Source organism: Euprymna scolopes, chromosome 42 (genome assembly GCF_053919585.1).
Source record: "Euprymna scolopes isolate OS-2025 chromosome 42, ASM5391958v1, whole genome shotgun sequence".
Lineage (NCBI taxonomy): Eukaryota > Metazoa > Mollusca > Cephalopoda > Sepiida > Sepiolidae > Euprymna > Euprymna scolopes.
Genome location: NC_136523.1, coordinates 65,145,743 through 65,171,674, shown reverse-complemented (window position 1 = coordinate 65,171,674; position 25,932 = coordinate 65,145,743). Strand labels below are relative to the sequence as shown.

Sequence of the window (25,932 nt, the reverse complement as noted above, 5' to 3'; positions counted from 1 at the left end):
CGTCAAAAATAAATAAATAAATCACGTGACCTAAATTTTCGGAGGCCAAAAACTCTTCAAATACATTAGAGCAAATCTAAATTCTCCAACTTAACTAAAAAAAAAAAAAAAAAAAAAGCTGTAAATATCCCACTCCACTTAGCTGAATAATCCACTCAATCGTGTCTTTTCTCTTACGAATAAAAAGCATAAAAAAAAATAAATAAATAATATATCTCTTACCTAATTGAGTATTTTGGGGAAGATATTTGCCACGATATTCATTTAATGCCGTACGTAAGCTTATGACTTCATTAGCTGGATCTAAATTTATAGGAAATAAACCTATGATGGCGTGAGTCTGTGTTTTCACGGATATCAGCGAAGAAAACAAAAATATTAATATTGTTTTTCTTGTGTCCATTGTTGATTCCTTTTGTTTTTCTTTTCTTTTTTTTTTTTTGTTCCTTTCTCCGCATTAAAAAACGACCTTGATGTCTAACTCTGCCCTCGTGGGGAGGCAAAGTAAATAGGAACACTATTGACTATTAAAACCAACACGAAAAGACAAGCGGTCATATTCACACACGTATCTCTCACTCTAGCCACTGCTATTGTATAATGCGTTGATGTAAAACGAAGTTCCGGCTAGTTGTAAATAGTCAGACTTTCAGCCAATTAGATTAGCTTTCTTCTGAGCACATTTTACACGCAAACTAATCATGTGAAAAAAAAATTGTCCCTTATTTATTGAGTGTGATTATGATAGAATTCATTGTGTGGGAAAGAAAGACTACAACTAAATTGTCAAACCTGTTTTTCATTTACAGAAGAGAATTGATATGCATTCCAGCCATACACATATTAATCGACTGAAGACTGAAGACGTGTGCGAACATATACAAGCCACACCCTCGCTAGAACACTTTAGAAAAAAGAAATATATTTTCATACAGGTTCCTAACAAAATGTTGAAGGGGGAGCAAAAAAATGGCGGTCAATTGAGTGATGTTTACTACGTCGGTGTGCTCCCAAATCATTTCTAGCTGCTAAAGTAAATTTTGTTTTTCAAGCACTTTACTGAGTATATAAAGATCAAAATTTCAACATTGCTCAGCAAACAGTAGAGCCAGAGATATTGTATAATATATAATAAAGTAGACACAAGGCAAAGAAGGATGACAAACGCAGATGTTCAGTTTAAGACGATAGGATATTATGTTTTATTGTTTAGCAAGACAAAAGGTAAAATGTACAACAATGGATTCTGGATCCCCTGGAGTGAGAACGCGAGGTTGAAATTCTTGGTTCCTTGAGGTAGGAATTGATAGTCAAACATTAGTGGGCACTGGAACAGGTAACAAGACACCAGTGTGCACTCGAGCAGGTTGTTAGACGTCAGTGAGCACTGGAGCAAGTTGTTGGGTTAACATCTAGGGGAACTAACAGAGATCGGGATGCTGTTTTATTTCGTGAATTTGTGGATAAGTTTGATCTTATCGACAAATTCCGAAATGAAAAGCCCCGTGACTTAGTGTGGACTTGGACAGGTAGAGGCGGCTCCGATTCGATACAGCTCTCGAGCTATATCGACCGGTTCTTAGTTAGGCGAGTCGACGTAGGAGTATTGGATTGTCCAAGTTTCCACAATATAGTTTACTCGGATCACAGACTTGTTCATGTACGGGTAAACTTAGATAGACCTAAGCCTAGATTAGCCGGTTACTGGAAGCTCAACACGTCGTTGTTCGATGTGAAGGGCTTCCGTGACGGGCTATTACTAACCCTACAGCGGGAATTGACGGGGGCAATTATTGGGAATAAGTGGTGGGTAAAAGTTAAGGAAGCCATTAGGTCCTTTGCTGCTGACTTTAGCTAAAGACTCAAACTAGATTCTAGGGCAGCTAAAGTGACACTAGAGTCTAGACTAAATCGGGCGGTGGAGGAGGGGAATAGTGCTAGCGTTAATATAATTAGGGCTCGGCTTGCCTCCCTTGCTGAAAAGGAGCACCAAGCTTTAGTGATTAGGGCTAGGTTAAAAAGAATGCCCCAGGAAGCAACAAACATGGCCGCTGAACTGCGTGCAGAGGAGCTTAGGCAAGCGGCTGATAGGCACATCGCTCGTGTCACATTGCCGGACGGGCGTACCGTGACCACAAACCAGGGTGTGCTGGAGGCGTTCAGATCTCATTTCCAGGAGCTTTTTTCCATGGAACCCGGTCTGTCATTAGAACAGTTCAACACCTATTTGGCTGACTTTTCTCGTCTTTCGACGACCGAAGCGGCTAGGTGCGAAGGTGGCATAACGGAGGATGAAGTCATTGAAGCCTTAAAGCGGGTCGGCCTTAATAAGTCACCGGGGATCGATGGTCTTCCCTACGAAGTGTATTTGAGGTTGTCGCACATCTTTGTCCTCTTACTGACGGTTTTGTTTAACTCATGGTTTAGGAACGTCTCAATCCCCAGTACTTTACCATGGGTGTGATAAAACTTGTTCGTAAAAGCAAAGATGGTGGGGATGGGTTAGGTAATTTCAGGCCCTTAACGATGCTTAACGCTGAGGTAAAGATTTTGGCCAAGATTCTCGCAAATCATCTGCAGCTTGTCCTGGCTCGTCTTATTAGCCCCGAGCAAACGTGTGCCGTGAAGGGCAGGACAATCCAGGATAACTTGCACTCGATATGCCTGATGATAGAAAAAGTCGACACTGAGGCTGCGCTGATCAATTTAGATCAGTCCAAAGCCTTCGATAGGGTTGACCATCGGTACTTGGGGGCTGTTTTATCGGCGGCCGGTTTTGGCCCGCAATTTCGCTCTTGGGTTCATCTTCTCTATGCTAACCCCGCAGTGATGGTAGAAGTAAATGGGAAGAGGTCGAGACCCTTCAGTTTGTCACGTTCCATTCGTCAAGGGTGCCCGTTATCACCCATGCTATATGTGCTTGCGATCGAGCCATTTTTGCGCAGGCTAAGGGTTAATCCGGTCCTACGCGGAATCACTTTGCCAGGTGTGGATGCCCAGGTGAAGTACTCCACCTATGCCGACGACGTAACTGTGCTTGTAACGAGCAGTGCTGAGATTAGTGTCGTCGGTGTAGAAATCAGATTGTATGAAACGGTAACAGGGGCCAAAATTAAGTGCGACAAGTCTTCGGGTTTGCGCATTGGTGCCTGGAGGGGTATGCCCCTTCAGGGGCCCTTTAGTTGGAGCGATGGGCCTTGCAAGATACTCGGCATCTGGTTTGGTCCTGACCTCCAGCTGGAGAAAAATTGGTCGGAGGTTCTGAAAGCGGTACGGTCTGCAGCTTCACGGTGGATCAGTAGAAACCTTTCATTAAAGGGGCGAGCGGAGGTGTGTAATACCCACATCTATCCAATCGCTATTTATCGTCTATCAGTGCTTCCAATCCCGTCAGATACACTGTTATATTTGCAGAGGGCTCTTTTCAACTTCTTATGGCTTGGAAGGGCCCCTAAGGTCTGTCGCGATGTCTGCTACCTACATCCTTCTGAAGGCGGTCTAGGTATGCCAAACATGGAGATTCGGCTATACACGCTACGGCTTTACTACCTAGATCGAATGTGCACACAAGATAAGGAAAACGGTGGCCTCTGGATGGAGGACACCAAGAAAGCCTTCCCGGCTTTGAGAGGGGTGCACTACTCTGAGGGGGAGGCACACAGGTTGCCCCGAGGTGAATGTCCCTTCTATCGCGAGTGCCGGCGCACACTGAAGTCCCTCTTAAGAGTGAAGGAAAGCCTCTCTAACACTCTGCTGTTGTCCCGAAAGGCATTATATTGGGTTTTAGTGAGGGGATCCGTAACGGATGTCATTGGTGGGAGGCTCCCTTTGACGAAGGAGCAGCTCCGCTCAATCTGGCCTTGGGCGCCTGGGTCAGGATGCCTCACTAACGACGAGGCTTCCTTGACCTGACTGGTAATTTGGGATGCTCTCTGGGTCGGTAAGAGACTCCACTCAGCTGGCTTGGTGGACTCGCCTATTTGTAAACGGTGCGGCGATGAGGACAAGACTTTATGTCACGCCTTCGTTTATTGTCGCACCGTGGCGCCGCTGATTGAGTTTGTTACAGGTCTCATGGTCCGCATACTGAACACATCCTCATTAACCTTGGTTCCTATTAATGTCTGTAGCAATTGGGCTCCGACAACGGATAGGCTCAGAAAAGATTTGTGTTTGACCTTGCTAGCAGTGATGAGAGGTGTTATCTGGAACACACGTATGAAAGTGGTCTATGGATCTGAGGACTTTGCTCCCCTCGACCTTATACGACTCTTACGTCATTATTTGAAGGATCGTATCAAGGCCGAGAGAGTTAGACTCTCTTCGTCAGACTTTGTTGAAAGGTGGGTGTCAGTTGCGCGTGTGTGTCGGGCGAGAGAAGCAAGTCTTGACTGGTTCTTGGATGTTCCTTAGGAAAAAGAATTTTGGGTAACAGGAACGAACGTCAGCCCTGACTCGTTTTTAGTCCAGAGTAGGTCACGATATAGGCAAGAGTAGGACCATTATTTAGGCTTCTTTGTTCATAACCTAGCTAGTGTGTGATAGCGATCATTAGGCCCCTTTTTAAGTTTGTCCCTGCGTTTTTTTTGTTTTTTTTAACCCCACTCCCCTCCTCAATTAGGTAACAGATCGCTTGATTCGCCAGAGATGCGGGTTCCCTTTCGAAATTTTCGTAAGGGTGTTTTAAATAAAGCGTTCAGACCCGCATCACCCTTTCGACTGGCGAATCGGTGTATCTGCCATAGTTTAACAACGGGGGGGGGGTCTTTTGTTACTAACATTGTAAATATTTCATTTGTATTTTGTATATAAAATTTTTATCTTCCCAAAACCCCCTTTCTTATGGGTTTTAATTAGGTTATCATGGTATGATGTTCTTATGGTGATTGATGAAGGATGTATATGCTGATGGATGTATAGTATGAATGAATGTGGTATTATGGTGTAAGTAGAGTGAAAGTAGGAACTAGTTAGGTTAGATTAGTTAGCACTAGTCAGAGAAGACCGTCCTTTCCCCTCCCCCATCTTCGGCCTTGTGCCAAATTTTTCTGATTTTTTACTTGTAAATTTTCTGAAAATAAATACTAGTGTGGAAAGTGCAGAGAGAAGAGAACAGTTGGATTTGAGTTTGAGACTTTTGATCTGAGGTTGAGTTCAAATTTAATGTCAAGCTATTTCAGCGCAGTGACAAAAATGGGTGACCGAGTAAGATTGAGCAGCGATATCCTGAGGCCATTTACTGGAGAAGGTGACGTGGTGGCATGGCTTAACAAGCTGAAGTTGGTGGTAAGGCTGCAGAAGATCGAGGATGTAGCCACGTTAATACCAATGTATTCGGAAGGAAGTGCTCTAGCGGTCTATCTAGAAATGGGAGAGATGGATCAGGCCATTGCTGAGAGCATCGAAAACCGGTTAAAGACCGCATTTTCCGAGAGCGCGTTTAGGCTTACAACAAGCTCAAAAGAGTCACTTGGACTGGGGAGTCTGTGGACGTGTACGTGGCAGAGATAAGGTGACTAGCTGGATATGGGGGACACAGCCTTGAGAAGACTGTAAAGCTAGCGCTTGTAACTGATTTCCTTGATTGCATCTCCATGAAACTGCAATGACTTACTGATATTGAAACCATGGAGGTGGAGGAGATTCTAAGGCATGCTAGAGTTTTGGCGAAACAGTCCGGTGAGCGGGGGGTGGTCGCGGCTGCTGTGGCAAGCAGAAAGGAGCGACCAGTGATGAAGTAAGACCGTGGATTTACCGGTAAATGCTTTCGATGTCAAGGACTACATCTGATGAGAGACTGTAGGGAGCCACGGCCAGACATTATCTGTTTTCAGTGTGGCCAAGTAGGGCACATTAACAGGAATTGCCCTTCGCTTCCGGGAAGCGAGTAAAGTGGTGCTATTGCGCCAGTAGTCACCCCTTTTATACTGAACAGGCGTATGAGAGTTTGTTGCCACAATTAGTGATCACAATCAATGGAAAGAGGGCTAGAGCTCTTGTTGATACTGGATGTACAACAACAGTTATTACTACGAGCGTCGCCAACTCTTGGAATGGAACCAGCAACGTTAGAGCAGTGGATGGCAGAGAAATGAAATGCTGTGGAGAGGCCGATGCAGAGATTGTATTAAGGAATATGCCATTGCAGCTAAGAGTGATCGTGCTGGATAGACTGGTTGCAGGAATTGATGTGGTGCTGGGCCTGGACGCGATAGACTGACTGGGAGGAGCTACTATTGCTAAAGGCCAGGTGAAGTTTGGCAATCAGAGTGCACCGGGAATAACAGGAAGTGTAAGCAGGGGTGATACCAACCAACCGTCAAAACCCCGACCATGTCTAATTAAGGATGATGACTTTCGAGCCTGCTTCAATGGCGAAAAATGGATGGTAGAATGGTGATGGACCGTGGAGCTACCTGTATTGACGAATCGGGTCAGCTGCTACAAAAGCACACTGAAAGGAGCTGCGGAGCCGCAGTTTGAAAAAGAAGTTGAGAGATGGATAGATGAAGGAATATTAATGCCGTGGTCAGGGAAAACTGAAGGAATTTTGCCACTCATGGCTGTGGTCCAACCTATTAAGAAGAAAGTTAGGCCAGTGTTGGATTTCCGTGAGCTGAACAAGTTTGTCGCTTGTCACACAAAGGACGGAATCGACGTGTGTGAAGAAGTTGTAAGGAAATAGAGGAGGATGAAGCAGGCAACTAAACTTGTGAACCTGAAGTCAGCCTACCTCCAACTTCATGTTGATGAGAAATTGTGGAAATATTAATTGGTAGAGTACAAAGGTCAAGTTTATTGTCTGCGCGGATTAGGATTTGGTCTGCACTCCGCACCAAAGATAATGACGGCAGTTCTTAAGACAGTGTTGGGCAAAGACGATGCAGTGAAGAGAGGCACCTGCTCTTAAATTGACGATGTACTAGTGGACGAAACAGAGGTGACTGCGGAAAGGGTGAGAGAGCATATCAAAGCATATTGGACTGACGACAACACCGCCTGAGTCACTGGAAAACGAAATGGTTTGGGATTTAGACTACAGAACAATAAGGCAGGAAAATTGATGTTTGGGTGAGGAAATGAGATCCCTGAAGCCAAGGTTGAACTAGCCAAGAGAGAGCTTTTCTCTATATGTGGAAAGCTGGTTGGCCACTACCCAATAGCTGGATGGCTGCGTGCAGTTTTATTAAAAGGCAGACTAGGACAGACAGTTGGGAAGATGCAGTTGATCAAAAAGTGCTTCTCATGATACAAGAAGTCATTGCAGAAGTGAAAAAAATGGACCCTGTGAGAGGAGAATGGCATGTAAAGGAGGGCCATGAAGGGGTGATATGGACTGATGCTAGCAGTGTAGCATTAGGGGTATTATTGGAAATAGGAGAAGTGGCTGTTGAAGATGCTGCTTGACTACGCAAAAAGGATGATAGCGCCCATATTAATGTTGCGGAACTCGATGCTGTGATGAAAGGCATCAATCTAGCTCTAAAATGTGGGCTACAGATAGTGAACGTTAAAACAGACTCTGCAACAGTGGTGTCGTGGATTAAATCAGAGCTGTCTGGTGATAAGCGGATCAAAACAAAAGGAGCAGCGGAGATGCTTATCTTGGAGTGCTGGGAGACTTGGTTCGAGAATTCAAACTAAAGGTAACTATTACCTTAGTTCTGTCACAAAAGAATAAAGCAGATGAGCTGACAAGAGTCAAGAAAGCCTGGCTACACAAGGAAAGAGATGGGGCTCCAGCATGTTGTGCAGTAGAGAATTTAAAAGACCTGCATAACCTGCATGGAAAGGAATGGACACTTTACCTGCCAAGAAAAGTAAACCCGCACGTCACAATGCAAGACGTCCAAAAGGTGGTGGAACAATGTAGGGAATGCCAATCAATCGACCCTGCACCGGCTAGACATGAAAAAGGGGAACTGCATGTTGAAGAGAATTGGCGGAGATTGGCCATTGACATCACACATTATCAACATGAACCGCATGTAACTATGATAGATTGTGGGCCTGGGAGAGTAGCGATATGGCGGAAAATCAAGAATGAAACAGCAGAAGAGGAAAAGAGAGTTGTCGAGGAGGTTTTTATGGAAAGGGGGCCAATAGAAGAGGTGTTGGTGGATAATGGTACGTCTTTCATCTCGGAAGTTTTTAGAGACTTATGTGCGAAGTGGAATGTGGAGCTATATTTTAGAGCTGCATACCGTCCAAGTGGAAATGGAATTATAGAGAGTCACCATCGTACTATAAAAGCTGTGGCATCAAGAAGCCAGATTTCGCCCCAAGAAGCAGTTTTTTGGTACAATATGATGCCGAAGGCTGGTCAAGACGAAAATTCAGTGCTGCACCAGTCTATTTTTTTCTTATGAATGGCGACATCCATTGACTGTAACACAGAGAGAAGAACAGGCCTGCGTGAACATCGCAGTTGGTGAAGAGGTGTGGGTGAAACCATCCAATTCTCGTTGCATGACTCACTGGAGAAAAGTTACAGTGACTGAAGTACTCTCCAAAAACAAGGTAGCGATTGACGGAATGTGTGGAGAAAGAAGTGGCTTACCATTAAAGCAGCTGCGCGTTTGTGCATGCAAAGTACAAATTGAGAATCAAGATGGTGCCCGCATGTGTTTATGTGGAAAAAAGTCTCGTGGAATCTCGGGAAATCTCGGAGAATCTCGTACCCTGATTCCATAAATAACGAGGAAAGGAAAGCGGGAGGACGGACGTGTGTAAAAGAAGAGGTAGAAGAAAAGAGTGTGGTGAACGAAACAAACAACGACTTGGTTGAAAGTAGAGTTGTAACGAACACAAGCTATTTCGGCATGACGTCAGGATTTGACCCCAAGCTAATTCCCCTGTTTGATAGCAGTAGCACTGATCACTCAGTGCAGGAATGGGTGGAACAGCTCAGTGGGGTGAAGCGTATGGAATGCGTGGTCCCAATGCGCCTCACTGAGGGAGCATATGCAGTATACCAGCAGTTGGCTGATGAGAAGAAAACAGATTTTGCCTGCATCAAAGGCACCCTTTTTACAGCATTTGCGTTAGATCTAGTTACTGCATGGAAGAAATTCATGGCCCGAAAATTACATCCCGGGGAAATGGTGGATGTGTATCTGGCTGAGCTAAAAAAGCTATCGGTCCTTTTTGGAGGGATGTAAGACAAAGGCTTGGTGTGCGCCTTTGTTGCAGGATTACCTAAGAGTGTGGAAGATCTGCTCCGTGCCTCATCCCAAGTGGACGAGATGGACATATCGGAAGTATTGGCGCGGGCACGAGCAATACTAAAGAAAAGCCCTAACACTATAGATCAAGCGGCAGCTGTACAACAATCACAGGTTGGATTGCAGGACCTGGGCGCAACTACAACCTGCTATAAGTGTGGAGGACCCAACCATTTGGCCTGTGATTGTCTTTCGTCACGTCAATCAACTCGGAAACTTGACGGGCCGCAGTGCTACAAGTGCAAAAAGGAACAGTATGAAGAAGAACTGCAAATGTGGATCGACAATGGCTGGCTTCTTCCATACCCAGAGGATGAGCTTGGCCCCCGCAAGGGCTGACTCACTTGATGGCCATCGTACAAGAGACCAAACAAAAGATCCGCCGCTCCTAGACTACCATGAGCTCAATGAGCATGTCGACCCATATACGGCAAGGGCTGATGTGTGTGCACTCAAATTAAGGGAGTGGCGACAGAAGGGATCGAACGTGGCAACTCTGGACCTACACAGGGGCTATCTGCAAATACGCATTGAGAAGAAATTGTGGCCATTTCAGACTGTGGAAATTGGAGGAACCTGATATTGTCTAACCAGGCTAGGGTTCGGTTTAAATGTGGCACCAGGCATTATGACAGCAATCATGCATGCTATCCGGCAGCAAGATGAGGCAGTGCAACAGGCAACATCCTCATATATCGATGATATATTCGTCAATGGGAGCCTCATGTCAGCGCAATCGGTTAGAATGCACTTTGAGAGCTTTGGACTGACATGTAAGGAACCAGAGCGTCTGTGTGATGGAGCAAAAGTTCTTGGCCTGCATGTGCGCAATAGCAAGGAGGGACTTTGCTGGAGAAGAGGAAGTCGCGTCCCCAAGGTCCCATCAAACATCACTCGACGAACAGTGTTTTCGCTTTGTGGAAAGATGGTGTGCGGTTGGCTCAGGGTGGCCATAAAAAGACGTGCAATAGCCGTGTCATCGGGATGAGACGATGCAGTACACGATGTCACCCTAAGGAGCATGCTGACAGAGACTGTGTCCAGGGTGACCAGTGATGACCCCGTTCAGGGAAAGTGGTGCATCAGCGGGAATGAGTTCACGGTCTGGGTAGATGCTAGTTCACTGGCCCTTGGAGTTGCCCTGGCAGTTAATGATTCCATTATTGAAGATGCCTGTTGGCTTTGGCCAGAAAATGATTAAAGGCAAATAAACCTGGCCGAACTTGATGCCACTCGATTAAACCTAGAACCCCATCTTCCAACGTAGACCCCTACTACCAGGTCTCCTTCTCCAACATCAGGGGTCTACGTTCCAACCTTCCAGAGGTTGAAACCCAATTACAGGAGATGAAACCGGACATATTATTTCTAAGTGAAACTGGAATAGGGCCGACCACTTCCCTAGATGAGTTCATAATTAACGGATACTCTAATTTAACAGCTAAATCTGACACCGAAGATCGCCATGGGCATGGAATATGTGCCTACATAAAGGATGGCTTCCCGTGTGGCAGGGATATCTCTAGAGAAGATCCTAATTTACCCTATATATGCTTCAGGGTTGCACTTACTAACACCACTGCATTTATATTTGCCCTCTATAGGCCCCACAACAGCGGAGTTACTATCTTTAAGAGCATATCTGAGAAAATAGACAACATACTGTCTTCACATCCCTTGGCTAACATCCACATCTGTGGTGACTTCAACGTCCATAACGTGGAATGGCTGACCCATTCAAATAAGACAGATGATGAGGGGAGGTTTTGTCATGATTTTGCCATTGCTTATGACCTCACTCAGATTGTTCGCGAACCCACCTGTGTGCCCGATACACCCGGTCAATATGCAAGCCTCTTAGACCTTTTTCTCTCAACTTCCCCTGAGCTATGTTCATGTTCCATTCATTCTCCTCTAGGATCCTCCGACCACTCCGTCGTATCAGTTAAGATAAAAACGAAATGTAAGAAGCCCCCAGACGTACCCCTCCACCGTACTGTATGCCGATACTCAATGGCTGACTGGGATAGCTTCCATACATTCATATCTGATTTACCTCTGCACTCCATGTTTAAAAAGGAAGTGTCCTCTATAGTATCAGATCTGACCGAATGGTTAATTGTAGGCATAGACCAATTCATACCATCTAAAAAATTCCAACAAAAACCTAACAGCCAGCGATAGTTCTCCCCGGAATGTGCGCACAGAAATCACTTTTTCCATAGCTACCAAAGTAATAGATGCACTGAGACTAAAACTGCTTTCAGGACTGCCAGCAACCACTGTAAAAGAGTAATAAAAAATGCAAGAGAGCTATATGCCCAGTCTGTTAAATCCAAGGTAGCTGATCAGCTGCTTGGTTCCCACCAGTTTTGGCAAATAACAAATAGGATCCTGAACAGAAGTGTGCATTCTATACCAACCATTATCAATGGACCAGAGGTCATCTCGTCAGCGTCAGACAAGGCCAAACTATTTGCAAAGAACTTTGCAGCTAATTCTACCCTATGCGACGAAGGCCATCAACTCCCCATATTTCATCCTATAACACAGAACAAGCTAGGTAACATACAAATATCCGTGCATGAGGTCGCCAAGCTAATAAAAAACCTAGATTCCAGTAAAGCAACTGGCCCTGATGGCATCCCAATTATAGTGTTAAAAAAGCTTCAACCAGAACTACAAAACTATTTAAGCGCTGGAGAAGTGCTTTGCCCTGTATTTAAGAATTCAGGTGATAAGTCATCTCCCTCTCAGTACAGACCAATAAGTCTCCTGTGTGTTATGAGTAAGTTGCTGGAATCCATATTAAATAGAGAAATAGTCAACCGCCTCAGCAGGAATAACCTTCTTAGTGACACACAATATGGTTTCCACTCTGCAAGATCTACCGCAGATGTGCTGACGGTTATATCCCACAGGATTAGTGAATTTCTTGACAAAGGCTTCCTTTCTAGGGCAATTGCTCTTGACATATCAAAGGCCTTCGACAAGGTATGGCATAAGGGTCTACTTCACAAGATTTCCAGCTACGGTATAACTGGAAATGTTTTCTCAATCATTAAATCTTTTCTCTCCGATAGGCTCATAAGAGTAGTGGTAGATGGACAAAAATCAGAGGCCTGCAATATAAATGCTGGAGTCCCTCAGGGGTCAATCCTGGGCCCAACTCTCTTCCTGATCTACATCAATGACCTCCCTAAACACATACTTAAATCATTCGTTGACATCTATGCTGATGACACGACCATCTACGGCAACACATCAAAGGCTGTAAATGACAAAGTTCTCTCTGATTCTCTCTCCTCTGATCTCGAGCGCGTGGTTCAGTGGGGGCAAGATGTGGCTGGTTATTTTTAATGCATCCAAAACCAAACTCCTATCCTTACATCATCAATGCTCTGATCCCCATCTGGCACCAATTGTGATGGATGGCTCTCGTCTGGGTAAGGCCCCGTGTTTTGACAAGCTTCTGGGTTTGACCTTTACTCCTGATCTGAAATGGAACACGTATATCAAGTCTGTTGCCAAGGTTGCTGGAAATATGGTGGGATTCTTCTACCGCTCCAGAAGATATCTCACTACTGATGCAATTATCTATCTATATAAAAGCCAAGTACGTCCAAGGATGGAATACTGTTGCCATATCTGGGCAGGAGCTGCTAAAAACAGCCTATCCTGCCTTGACAAAGTACAAAATAGACTTTGTGGCTTAGTGTGGGATGCCCTTTTCTCTACCCTGCAACCTCTCTCCCGCAGAAGAGACGTTGCGAGCCTATCCTTGTTTTATCGTTATTTCCATGGCAGGTGCTTGTCTGAACTCCAATCTCTGGTCCCCCCTCGCCAATCTTTCACGAAAAACACCCGTCTAGCTGAATCCACTGTGAAAAATTTCCCCCACTCTATATCTTAGCCTAAATCAAAATGCGGATTCCATGAACAAAGCTTCTTTCTTAGAACTGCACGCCTGTGGAACTCTGTTCTGTCTGCCTGCTTCCAACCGGACTACAACTTGGATGTCTTCAAGTCCAATGTTAACAAATTCCTAATGAACCGCCCCCTTAAGTAAACACTTCATCAAATCTCTACACTAATGTAATGTACTTGCAATAACCCTTATCCCTGAGTGGCTTCCGGGCCTTGATAAGTGGTGATCACTGTGTAAAAAAACAAAAAAAACAAAAGACATTGAAGGGCGTTAACTTGGTGCTTCAATGGCAAGCCAAGGTTCTACATATCATGACTGACTCGGCATGCACTCATTGGTGGATAACCGATGCATTAAGTGGAATAGCACGGCTGACGACACGAGCATCGAGTGAGATGTTAATTCGAAGACGGCTTGCCACCTTGGTTGACACCATCACAGAGTACGACCTGACTGTGGACGTAGTGTTGATCAGATTTGTGCTCAACAGAGCAGATGCTCTGACAAGAGTCCCTCAACGATGGCTTCTGGCTGGTGCTCAGAGAGATTCTGATAATCTGCAAAACACATGGGCAGCAGTTGTGTGTAATGTGGATGCAGCGCGCATCATGGACATTCATCGACAGTGTGGACATCCTCGCATCAAGTGGATACTGTACTTTGTCAAGATGATTGATCCAGGAGTAGAAAAAAAAAGATATCTGAAGAGTGGTGGAAAGTTGCGAAGCCTGCCAATCCATCGACCCAGCTCCAGCACGATGGAAGAAAGGGGAGTTGGGAGTGAGTGGTAAGTGGCAGAGAGTGGGCATGGACATCACACACTACAGTGGCAACCACTTCCTTACCCTCATCGATTGTGGGCCTACACGTTTCGCAATCTGGAGACTCCTTGGGCGCCAGGACTCTTGCAACATTATTCGCCAGCTGTCATCTGTGTTCTGTGAAAGAGGTGCGCCCGATGAACTGCTGACGGAGAACGACCCAGCCTTTTGCAGCCATCAGATGAGGCAGTTCTTACAAGAATGGGGTGTGCAGCTGCGGCTTAGATGCGCTTATGTGCCTTCTGGCAATGGTATAGCTGAGAGGAGCCATCGCAGCATCAAAACAATTGCAGCCAGGAAGCAGTGCACCATCGCAGAAGCTGTGTACTGGTATAATCTCATGCCAAAGGATGGCGTAACTCCAGGAACGGTGCCTGCAAACGCAATCTATCAGTACCGTGTCTGAGAAAAAGGAATCCACCCCGATACAACTGTGGCCACTGAGATAGAACGGAATCGATATGCCAAAGGGGATGCTGTCTGGGTGAAGCCGCCAGGAAACCGATGTACTGACAAGTATAAACGGGGCACAGTGACCGATGTGGTGAGTCAGCAGTGTGTCCAGGTTGATAGCGTACTCTGTCACGTTAGGGACCTACGGCCGGCGACACATGTGCCACCTCCAGTGGACGATGAGAGTGACTCTGACTCTGAGACGAGTGGGCCATCGCTTTAGTTTGCACCATCCCTATCAAGCAGTGACTCTGATATCAGTAGCCTCCACAGAGATGAAGCCTTCCCCGACCATCAGGCGGTGGATGAGAGCGCACGCGAAGACAAGAGCAGCACTGGCCCCCTTCGCAGAAGCACCCGACGGCAGCGATCGCCACCCCCCTGCCGTCTCTGTGATCATGAGATCAGGGGGGAGTGTGGAGAAAGAAGTGGCTTACCATTAAAGCGGCTGCGCGTTTGTGCATGCAAAGCACAAATTGAGAATGCGTTTATGTGGAAAAAAGTCTCGGGGAATCTCGGGGAATCTCGGAGAATCTCGTATCCTGATTCCATAAATAACGAGGAAAGGAAAGCAGGAGGACAGACGATTTTTAGTCACTAAAGCGAACGGACGTGTGTAAAAGAAGAGGTAGAAGAAAAGAGTGTGGTGAACGAAACAAACAACGACTCGGTTGAAAGTAGAGTTGTAACGAACACAGAATGCCTTGTCACATTTTAGATATACGGAGAGTCTCCTTGCCATCAGATGAAGGGGAGGTTGATGCTGATGTTGAAGTGTCTGAAGAAGAGCCTCTTCGACGATCGCACCATGAACGAAGACGCCCAGCATGGATGGCAGACTATGATACTAATTATTGATCTTAGAGATCAAGGGGGCGTGTGGTTAAAAGTAAATGCATCGTGTGGCTCGTGTTAGGAAAGAAAAAAAAAAGAGAAAATAAAAATGGCCGCCCCCTGGTATTTATGGACTGAAAATCACGTGATGTGACGAGAGGGGGGAGGGGGTATGCAAATGAGATGTGGTTGGGTCTCTCTATAAAAGAGCCGTCTTCTTTATTTTGGGCATCAGTGTGGAAAGTGCAGAGAAGAGAACAGTTGGATTTGAGTTTGAGACTTTTGATCTGAGGTTGAGTTCAAATTTAACGTCAATATATATTTAACGTCAAATTTAACGTCAATATATATTTAATGTCAAATTTAACATCAATATATATATATATATATATATATATATATATATATATATATATATATATATATATATATATAAATCTCTACATACACATGAACGAACTGTGTTTAAATTCTCAAGGAGCGAACGAGTAGCCATCTTTATGATCTCGTGCGGACTTGGAAATATTTGTTGAAGAAAACAAAACATTTGCAACAAAACAAATTAATTTTGATTATCGTGCGATAAACTGTATTTATTTCACAAAACGCACGAATGAGTCACCATCTTTATGACCTCGTGCGGACTTGGAAATATTTGTTGAAAAGAAAAAAAAATTCATTGCTATTATTTGCCATTGTGACAAAAAAAATTTTTCTGCACTATTATTTGTCTTGTGACAAAAAAAACTTTTAAAGCAAAGCTTATTTATTGCTTACCCCCCCCTCGACCAACAAAAACAATATATATATATATATATATATATATATATATATATATATATATATATATATATATATATATATATATATATATATATATATATATATATATTACTATTCTTGAGCTAAACTCTGCTCTCGTCGGGAGACAAGAAAATAGAAACATTAGTCTACTTATGACTCCACGTGTTTCAAAGCTATGATTCTCTGGCGAGACTCTTTTACAAAATTTTTGTCGCTCTTGGAGAGAAGAAGAAACCAGATTCACGTTTGATTTAAAATAAATAAGAGTGAATCCTAAAATGGAGAATTTTAAGACATTGAAGAGTGTAAGGGCTCTCGAAGTTGCCCAGGAAGTCTTAAAGGATGATATTACACTTATCATCGAAATGCTGGAACAACGTGAAAGACTAAGAAAAAGGACTTTCCAGAAAGAGGAAGATATTATCAAAGAGATGCTAGTTGAAGTTCGTTCCTTGAATGAAAAAATTAAAGCAATATGCATCAAAGCAGAGTTTGACGAAATTTTTAAGCAGATAATTTCTGCATCACCTCAATATGAGCCTGAATTTGTGTCTTGCAGAAGTGAGAGCAGATTTGTCTGAACTGAAAGCGTCATATCAGATCGATTTTTGAGAATAATTCCCCTTGATTTTTGTTGATCAGTCACATTATGTTTGAAAAGTTATCTGTGGTCTTGAGAATGGAAATTAGTCACAGAGTGGGCACGAATTATCCGTCTTTGACTCAAATATTTGACAATTATAATGAAGCTGTTCGTGCTCTGTCGAGGAATAAGAAATATTCGCTATCAGCAGAAACTAATTCTAAAGGCGATGGAACACATGTTAAAAAACATGAAAAGGGGAAAGGAGATGTTGCCTAACAGAATTTTTTTACTAATTATGTCGGTACATACTGCAAACTTTGCTCAAACCATGGCCACTCTATGTGCAGCAAATTCTCTACTTATAAAGCAAGAGTTGAGAAGTGTAAACAGTTGAAATTGTGTATCGGATATTCCAGTTATAAACACAAAAGCGAAGAATGCTCTGGGTGCCAGAACAATTCTCTCTCCTGCAAACTGTGTCGATCTAAGGCACAATTACACCTTTATGTGATAATCCCCCCAAAATAATTCCACTATTTTCCCATGTTGATGAAAACAACATCATATTACCTGTTGTAGCTATTTCATTACATAATGGAACAAAGAAAACTACGGTTAACTGCCTTTTAGACACTGGAAGTCAGCGATCTTATTTTTCCAAAAAAATATTAAAGGAACTAAGATATCCTGATGGAGATTCGAATCTTACCGATTACCAGATGAAAACCTATACTGGTGTTACAGTAAAGAGTCTTGAACAAGTTGCTTTGAATGTTAATGTTGGTAAAGGAAGACAACTCCCCATTCTGGTTTTAATAGATGACCAATTTGGTATTCAATTCCAGTTTGATAATTTCTGTCAAGTAAAGTCCAACCTAAATAAATTAAAATACAGGTTGGCATTTTCTAGTGAAAAACATAGCAATGCTATAAAAATTGACGGTATCCTAGGTGTAGATATATTTTAATTTATGACTAACTCCATAATTATTAAATGCATGAATGGACATGCATGGGATTTACCTCAAGGGATTGCTCCATTTGGTAATGTTCAGCATTTTTTATATGCCGATCAAATCTTTCCTGTAGAAACTGAAAAATCCAATCATTGTGCTAATTATCATACTATAATATCGGAACATGCCCGTTGCCCAGAGCGCCAATTGAACGCTACATCGGAACCCAAATTAACCTACCAGGATCCATTCTCGGATATATTTGAATCTTCAAATATGGAGAGAAATTTAGAAAGGATGTTTGCTGTGGAAACTGATGGCACTTCCCTTGATGAAGAATTAATCGCGGACTATGACCAAAATAAAATCGATAGCTTCAAGAAATCTACTGAATTTAAAAACAACTTCTATTTTGTGGATTGAAGTTGACTCACAGGATTTTCACAAATATATATGGATACCCCATAGACTAGTTTTTAAATTTGATCAACAGGTAACTACCAAAATAAGACATGTTTTTAATTGTTCTTTAAAGGCTGGAGGTGGTTATTCTCTTAATGAGTCTTATGATCAGACTCAAGTCTGATGAAGATAAAAATAGATCTTGTTTTTTTGTGAAAGATGAAAACAAATTGATATTTTATCGTTATTGCACATTGATATTTGGCTTCAATGCAAGATGAAAACAAATTGATATTTTATCGTTATTGCACATTGATATTTGGCTTCAATGCCCCTTTATATTAAATTATGCCCTGCAGCATCACGTGAGTAACTTTCCAAATGACACATGTACTAAGATGTTGAAAAGTCGATTTTATGTTGACAACCTATGTATGACAAGCAATTCTTCGGGGGCGATAATCAGCCTTTATAAAAATGCAGTGCCTCGATTACAAAAGGGAAATTTCCAGCTGAGGTCATGTAATTCCAATTATAGAGTCCTACGAGAAATCATGATTGAGGATGGTAATATTGTGCAACATAACTGTGAGTATGAAAAGGTTCTTGGGTATAAATACCTCCCTGAATCAGATACTTGATAGTATCTCTCACACTTCAGTTAAGGAAAATATACTCTCTAAAAGGGATATTTTTGCACAGCAAAAATAGTTGATCCTTTATCACTCTGTGCTCCTGTAACAGTTAAAGCGAAAATCCTTCTTAGAAAATTATGGTTGCTCGAATTGAGTTGGGATCAAAAGGTACCAACAGACATAATGACAATCTGGTCAAATTTAGCTGAGGATCTTTCTGGTTTGAGGAATCTGTCCTCACGACAGGCTGTAGACAGTGACGGTCCACTGAAGTTGTATATCTTCAGGCATATGTGTTTGTTATTTATGGGGTGCAAAATGAGAAATCCCAAATAATATTTTCTAAAGTGAAAGTAACACCAATGAAAGCTAAAACTTTGCCAATGATGAAGTTGCTTGCTGTATACATTGCATTCAAAGCTTTAAGCATGTTGCTGAGAACATACTCTAATATTAAAATTGAGAGCATTATTGTTTTTGTGGATGCACAAGTCGTTTTGTCATGGCTTCTCTTGGACAATGTGAAGGCGAAAAGCCTATATACCAGGAATAGAATAAGAGACATTCATGATATGAAAGAGAATTTTACTAAAGAATTTGGAGTGGACATTCACTACAAATATGTCCCCTTTGTGGAAAACCCGGTGGATCTGCTTTCTCATGGTGTCAGCCTAGAAAAATTTAAAGAGAAACTGGACTTATGGACTTATGGACCTGCATGGATAGTTCAGGAACCATAGAATTGGCCTACAAGTACCTTGAGCTGCATGATTCCAGAAAACCAGCGACATGTGGAAAATGTTTTTCATAGTACAATAGGTGGAACTATTTGTAAACCACTAATTCCCTTTGACAGGTTCTCGAGTTATGCCGTGCCACTGCCTTCGTATTCAAATTTGTGAATAAATGTAAACGAGTGAAGAAACAGTCTAATCCAAAACAGTCTGCCAAAATTTACTTAATTAAAATGATGCAATCACAAGCCTTTGATGTCGAGATTGCTTATCTGAAGGACCCGCTTCATAAGAAGATTACCTCGCTGGTTAAGAATCTTAACATCTTTCTCGACTCCGATGGGATCTTAAGAGTGGATGGCAGAATTGCCAATTCAAGATATGACTATAATTTGGTCTTTCTAATTTTGATTGCCAAGCAAAATCCACTAACGAAATTAATAATTTTGGATAGCCATCATCTGTGCAGACATTTGGGCATCGGGCACGACAATAACAAAATTAAGGTTGTCTGGATATTGGCTTCCCCAAGCAAGGCAGTCGGTGAAGTCTGTAATCTCAAGCTGCTATAAAAAAAATTCAACAGCTTGGCTTTTAAATACCCCAAAACACCCGAAACACAGAGTTAGGCTAATAAATCCCTTTCAACATATCAGTATTGATTACACGGGTCACATCTGGGTATAAAGAGAAGGAAGCCTACAAAAATGTATCTGTTGGTTTCCACACGTATGAATGTGAGAGCTATTCACATTGAGCTTGTGCCGGATATGAGCATTCAAGCTTTCATTCTTGCATTAATTCGTTTTTCTAATATTTATGGAGTACCCACTCATATATACAGTGATAATGCACATTCCTTTAATGCTTCTTTAGGTGGCGATGTAATTAAACATCACATCAACAACAATGAATTCAATAATGCATTTACCAGCTCTGCTATCATGCACATAAAAATACCTCTTTACTCTCCTTGGATTGGTAGTACTTGGAAGAGAATGATCATGGTAATAAAATCATGCTTGTTTAAAACATAAGGTCGATCCAAAATCGGTTATTTGAAACTCTTAACCCTTCTATCAGACGTCCAAAGGGCAGTGAACTCCAGGCCTTTGACCTACAGATGTTCTACTGATGTTGAATTACACCCTTTAACACCCAACTGTTTTATTCATCCTAACATAAACTCTGAACTTTCCTTTCAAGCTGACAACCCCAGTTTAGTTGAAACAAAACCAGTCACAAGATCTCTACTTGTAAGTACCTTGGAAAACAGAGAAGAATTGACTTCGAAATTCAAAGACCTGTGGCATGAGGAATATTTGCTGAGTCTAAGAAAAAGTTACAAGGATTTGCATGAAATTGAGTTCCACAATAAAATCAAGGTAAATGATGTGATTCTTATAAAGAATCCTGCTAAGCCTTTCTGGAAACTGGGCAGAGTTATTGAACTGTTTAGTGGGAGCGATGGCAAAGTTCGTTCCTCTCAAATAAAAAGAGGCAATGGTGCAGTGGAAATACATAGCCACAAAGATTTGTTTCCATTGGAGTTGTCTTTAACTCATAACTATTTTCCTGACACTCCAGCTGAAGAGGAATCCGATGAAAGCGCACTCTCTTCTATTGAAGTTTGTAAGAATCCTAATATGGGACCAGCAGCATTAGCGTAGTGGCAGGGGGGGGGGGCAGGCCCCCCCCCAGCCAAGATTTCTGGGGGGCGCCAAAATGGGGTGCACCCTTTGTAGGAGACCCAAGAAAATTTAAAATAAAGACCTTAATAAACACAACTTTGTTCCATTTCTGAGGCTGTTTGGAGGGCAAATTTAGCATTTCTATGCATTTGGAGTGTATGTGTATCATCATTTGGAGTGTATGTGTATCAATCTTTCCCTCAATACTGGAGTTTTTCCTGATATGCTTAAGCTGGCCAAAGTCATCCCCATATACAAGAAGGGCTCAAAACTAGATGTAGGTAACTACAGGCCTATTTCTCTATTATCAAATATTAATAAACTTCTTGAAAAAGTTGTACACGAACGAGTCTACAAGTTTTTAGAGAAACACAAGTGCCTCTATAAATACCAATTTGGCTTCAGAAGGAAACATTCTACTGAACATGCTCTTTTAGAAATAACTGAACGAATCTTTAATGCATTAGACAAAAAGGAGGTGGCCTGTGGTAGTTTTGTAGACTTTGAAAAGGCATTTGATACAGTCAACCACAAAATTCTTCTTGCGAAATTAGAATACCACGGCATAAGAGGAACTTCCATGTTTATCCATTTGTGCCTCAAAACGTCCCTAGATGATGTTTTTGTTCCATAACTTTTTGATCCTCCAATAAATGCGTTAATCTGTCTTTCGCTATGTTGTGTTCTTTTTCGATGTCTATGTTGTGTTGTTTTCATGATTCGTTTTGCTGTGTAAGTAATTAGTTTCATTATGTACGTGATTTGTATCATCCTGTATTGCAACATTAATAATTAATTTTGCCAAGCTGTTGATATTGGATTGCATGTTTAGTGTAATACAACATTGAGTGACTCGCTCTCCGATCCAAACCTCTCCTCTAGCTGACCTTTCTTCTCGACATGTCCTAAAACAAGTTTAATGATCAAATACTAGAATTTAGCACTGTTTATTGGAGCAGATTAAGGGAAAAAACAAGTCTGGAAGGCCATTTTCCTGCTATCTGGGATTTTGAAGATCAAAATTTTCTCCACAGCGCCCAACCATGGTGGGCACCGCTGACAGAGGAGGGGGAGAAGAAGTTAATACCATCGGGCAGGCACGGCTCCAAGGGGGCATTGTCCCCCCCACCCACAAAAGATGATTTTTGTTCCATAATGCCCCAGGGGGAGGGCATACCATCGGTGCCAGACAGGTGAAAATGATTAACAGTTTCACATGAATATTTTATTGACCTTTATAATTATTAAATAAAGGCTGACCACTCCATCAGCCGGATTGCACTTAATGGACACATATGATAATAATTGAATGAATATGAATGAATAAATGAATATGCTGATTTTATTCTGGTTGGTTCCGAAAAACTGCAGTAACGTCAACAAAATCATAAAGTTTGTGCCGAAGAAAAGTTAGCTGTTATATTTGATCAAAATATTAGTTGCATGTTGCTACAGGTACACAATATACTGATTAAATTTGATTTTTTTTTGCAAGAAAGGACCACCCAGAATGCCACAGTTAGTACCATTTGTACTAAGTGTATTTTCCAAACTTGAGGAGGGGACCACCACGGTACTAACCGGCATACTGTCTGACAATGATGGTATGACCCTCCTGAATGCCCCCCAAAAAATCGAGAGAAAGGCAATTCTTTAACATAAAGTAATGCATTTTAGTGCTAAAAATGCATCAACGGGGGCATCTGGAGGCCTTAAAATAGCAAAATTTTCCGGGGCTCCACCCCATACCCTGCTGAGGGGCGCTCGGCCGTTGGGGGGGGGGAGGCGCCAAATCAGTGATTGGCCCCTGCAGCCATCGACCTCCCACCACGCGTTTGACCAGGAGATGCTTCAGAAGAATTTATTACTTACAAATCTAAGAGAATAAAGAAACCAATGTCTAATCCAGAATATCTGTATTATTATTTAACAAAAAATTTTTTTATTAAAAACTACGTATACATTCTTGTAATCAGGCCATAATAATGCCTGAGACATAAATCAAAAAAAAAATTTTTTTATTAAAATCTATATATACATTCTTGTAATCGGGACATAATAATGCCTGAAATTTTATTTAAGCAAGCTATTAGCTCTTGTTAAGCATTTATGTTTAAATATCAAGTCCTAAAGGGACGTGCAACGAATTCATTTGTCGCATTTTTGTTGTTGTTGGGAGAATATAAAAAAAAACTAGAGTTACCTCCCTTTTCATCTTATTACCTTTCCTTACACCTAAAATAAGGCCCTGTCTCATTGGCCAAAGCTGCCGCTCATCGACCAATCACGGCAACCTATTTATTAAACGGAAGTAGAGACTCCCTTTAAATGCTCTCTTTCATACGAACATCAGTGGAGAAAAGACGTTTTATTTCATCTCTCTACTTCTTAACTTGAAAGGAGCCGTCAAACTCAAGACGTTAAAATAACTTTTTTTGGGACTTCTTAAAAAGCCGCAAACGCAATTGTTTTGCAACCTACATATTTTACGTTTGTATTTATTTGAAGTTAAATACACTTTTATTCTTCTCCGATTTGTAAATTCGTGCTTCTTTTTCGTCCGAGTCCAAAGTGTCTGGTCGAAACACAACAGTAGGGTCCGATGGCAGCCATGATGGATTTTTCATGAATAAATCGAACCCAGAACCAAAGCCACAGAAGATTCTGTTACACCCCAAGAGAGAAGTTTAAGGTTTGGCTCGAGTCCCCTGGATGTTGTCTAGTGTGTCCTGACCAAGAAAAAGAGGAAGTTGTCGCATGTCTAACCCCTTTTATTAACTCTGCCACATGCTCAGCTCACCTGAGAAATAGCCTCTGATTAGACAAGCCGAAACGGAAGTAATAAGAATGCATTCCATTTGTTCCACAAACGATTATGCTTGCACCAATCGGTACTGAGCTTATAAAACACTTATATTCAAACTAATAAACCACGAAGTATCGCTGCTGCCTACCTGCAACATTTTGTTTCAATTCCTACACACCCATGCACTAAATTGTGTCATTTCATAATAAATAAGAGATATTTTTTTATTCCACATGAGTAGTTTTGTGTAAAATGTGATAAAAAAAAAAACAACAAAAAAACAAAAAAAACAAACAAACAAACAAAAAAATCTAATTGGCTTAAAGTCTGACTATTTACCCGGACTTCGTTTTACATGAACGCATCTTACAGTAGCATAACAGGGAGAGGAGTATGTGAATGTCTTTTCACGTTGGGTCCATAGTGTTATATATAAAAAAAGAATCAACAATGGACACAAGAAAAACAATATTATTAATATGTTTGGTGTTTTCTTTACTGATATCCGTGAAAGCACAGACTCACGCCATCATAGGTTTATTTCCTATAAGTCCGTCTCCAGCTAATGAAGTTACGAGCTTACATACAGCAGTAAATGAATATCGTGGTAAATATCTTCCCTCAAATACTCCATTGGGTAAGATATATATTTTTATTTATTTTTCATTTTTATTCGTAAGATTAAAAAAGAAATGATTGACCGACCGGATCATTCATCTGAGCAAAGTGGGACATTGTGTTTTTTTTTTCTTTTTTCTTTTCTTTTTTTTTTCTTCTTTCTTTTCTTTTTTTTAATTTTTTTTTAGGCCTTTTTATACCCTGTTTTTTTTAATTATTTTTTATTTTTATATATATTTTGAGAATTATTTATTTTATTGTTTTCCCCGGTTGATTTCTGGGGCAGGTCTGAAGTGAGTTTGCTTGGCAGGTGTTTGGCTTTTCGCTTCTCTCGAACCTTTTCACTATCTGCAATGGTTTTGTCTGGGTCCTTGAAAAAAACAAAACAAAACAAAAAACAAAACAAAAAAAAAAACGTTAAAATAAATAAAAATCTTGACTGTTTGTTGTTTTTTGGAAAACATGTGACGGTTGTTTGTCAGCTTCAAGAAATTTTGTGTCGAATTATTCTCGCGTTGTGTGTTGCCATCTTTTCGCCTGCTCCCAAACTATAAACTATCTGGCCCAGTACAATATATATACACTCCTGATCAAAAATTTAAGACCACTTGAAAATCTTTAAAAAGAAACCTTATTTTTAAGGACAGATTTTAAACTCCTCCCACTTAAGGTTACCAATACTACAATCTAAAAGGTTATGGGGAAAAAACTACATTCAGACATTTTATTCAGAAATTTACATTTTTTATAAAATGAGGCATTTTACACTTGATCAAAATTATAAGACCAGGAACATAAAATCTACAAAATTGTACGAAAAGTGTACGAAAACATTCAACAATCAAATCTAATAATGAGTTCTACCTCCACTGGTTTTGATAACTTTGAACATTCTTTGGGGCAAGCTAGAAATAAGCGTTTCCATTAAGGATGGGGGATGTTGCTCCGGCTTCTGAAGATGGCTTCACGAAGTTCATTTTTGGTTGCATATTGTGTGCTATTTCGATAAACATCTCTTGTCATCCATCTCCAAACATTTTCAATTGGGTTCAAGTTCAGTGAACATGCAGGATGTCCCAAAGAGATGGATTCCATTTTCTTATTGAAAGGTCAAGGTCCGTCGTGCAGCATGGATTGCAGCATTATCCTGTTGTAATAACTATCTGTCCCCACACAAACCATGTCCCTCCGTTATCAACGATGCTTTTTGTAGCGTGCTAACACAGTCCAGTCCAGTGGTAAGGAGAAGACCAGGACGTCTAGAAAAAAATGCCGAGATAAGCGGAGAGCACATATAGCACCTGGAAGTACCAAATGGTCAGCCATCTAGTACTGGCCAGTCTCACCATTGATTAACTATGTTGATCTGATTTGAACTGGTGTGTCAAACCTGATTACGTCGTAATTATATATATATATATATATATATATATATACAGA

The 25,932-nt window shown here is 41.6% G+C and overlaps 3 protein-coding genes across 9 annotated transcripts in view; 2 read left to right on the top strand and 1 right to left on the bottom strand.

Moving 5' to 3' along the window:
* LOC145267163 (metabotropic glutamate receptor 5-like) overlaps positions 1-817 on the bottom strand; it is a 138,818-nt gene extending 138,001 nt beyond the window's left edge. For 4 of the 7 annotated variants that reach the window (XR_013864832.1, XR_013864831.1, XR_013864833.1 and 1 more), the window contains exon 1: positions 223-817. Coding sequence is in view for 2 of the 7 variants with exons in the window: in XM_080123213.1 (XP_079979339.1) it covers positions 223-403 (181 nt within the window). In the remaining 5 variants the exon portion in view is untranslated. The remainder of the gene's footprint in view (positions 1-222) is intronic. The other 3 variants (XR_013864829.1, XR_013864830.1, XM_080123212.1) reach the window with 2 other exon arrangements.
* Positions 818-19,005: 18,188 nt separating this feature from the next.
* Positions 19,006-19,383, top strand: LOC145267192 (uncharacterized). The gene has a single exon (XM_080123256.1). It carries the CDS (start codon positions 19,006-19,008, stop codon positions 19,381-19,383), a length of 378 nt encoding a protein of 125 aa, XP_079979382.1.
* A 4,016-nt stretch (positions 19,384-23,399) lies between these two features.
* LOC145267162 (uncharacterized) overlaps positions 23,400-25,932 on the top strand; it is a 97,166-nt gene continuing 94,633 nt past the window's right edge. The window contains exon 1 of the mRNA XM_080123211.1: positions 23,400-24,511. Within this exon, the coding sequence (XP_079979337.1) occupies positions 24,274-24,511 (238 nt within the window). The 5' untranslated portion in view covers positions 23,400-24,273. The remainder of the gene's footprint in view (positions 24,512-25,932) is intronic.

Excerpts from the sequence above, each read along its gene's own strand:
- LOC145267192 (XM_080123256.1), top strand. The coding sequence starts at position 19,006 with ATGAAAGCTAAAACTTTGCCAATGATGAAGTTGCTTGCTGTATACATT.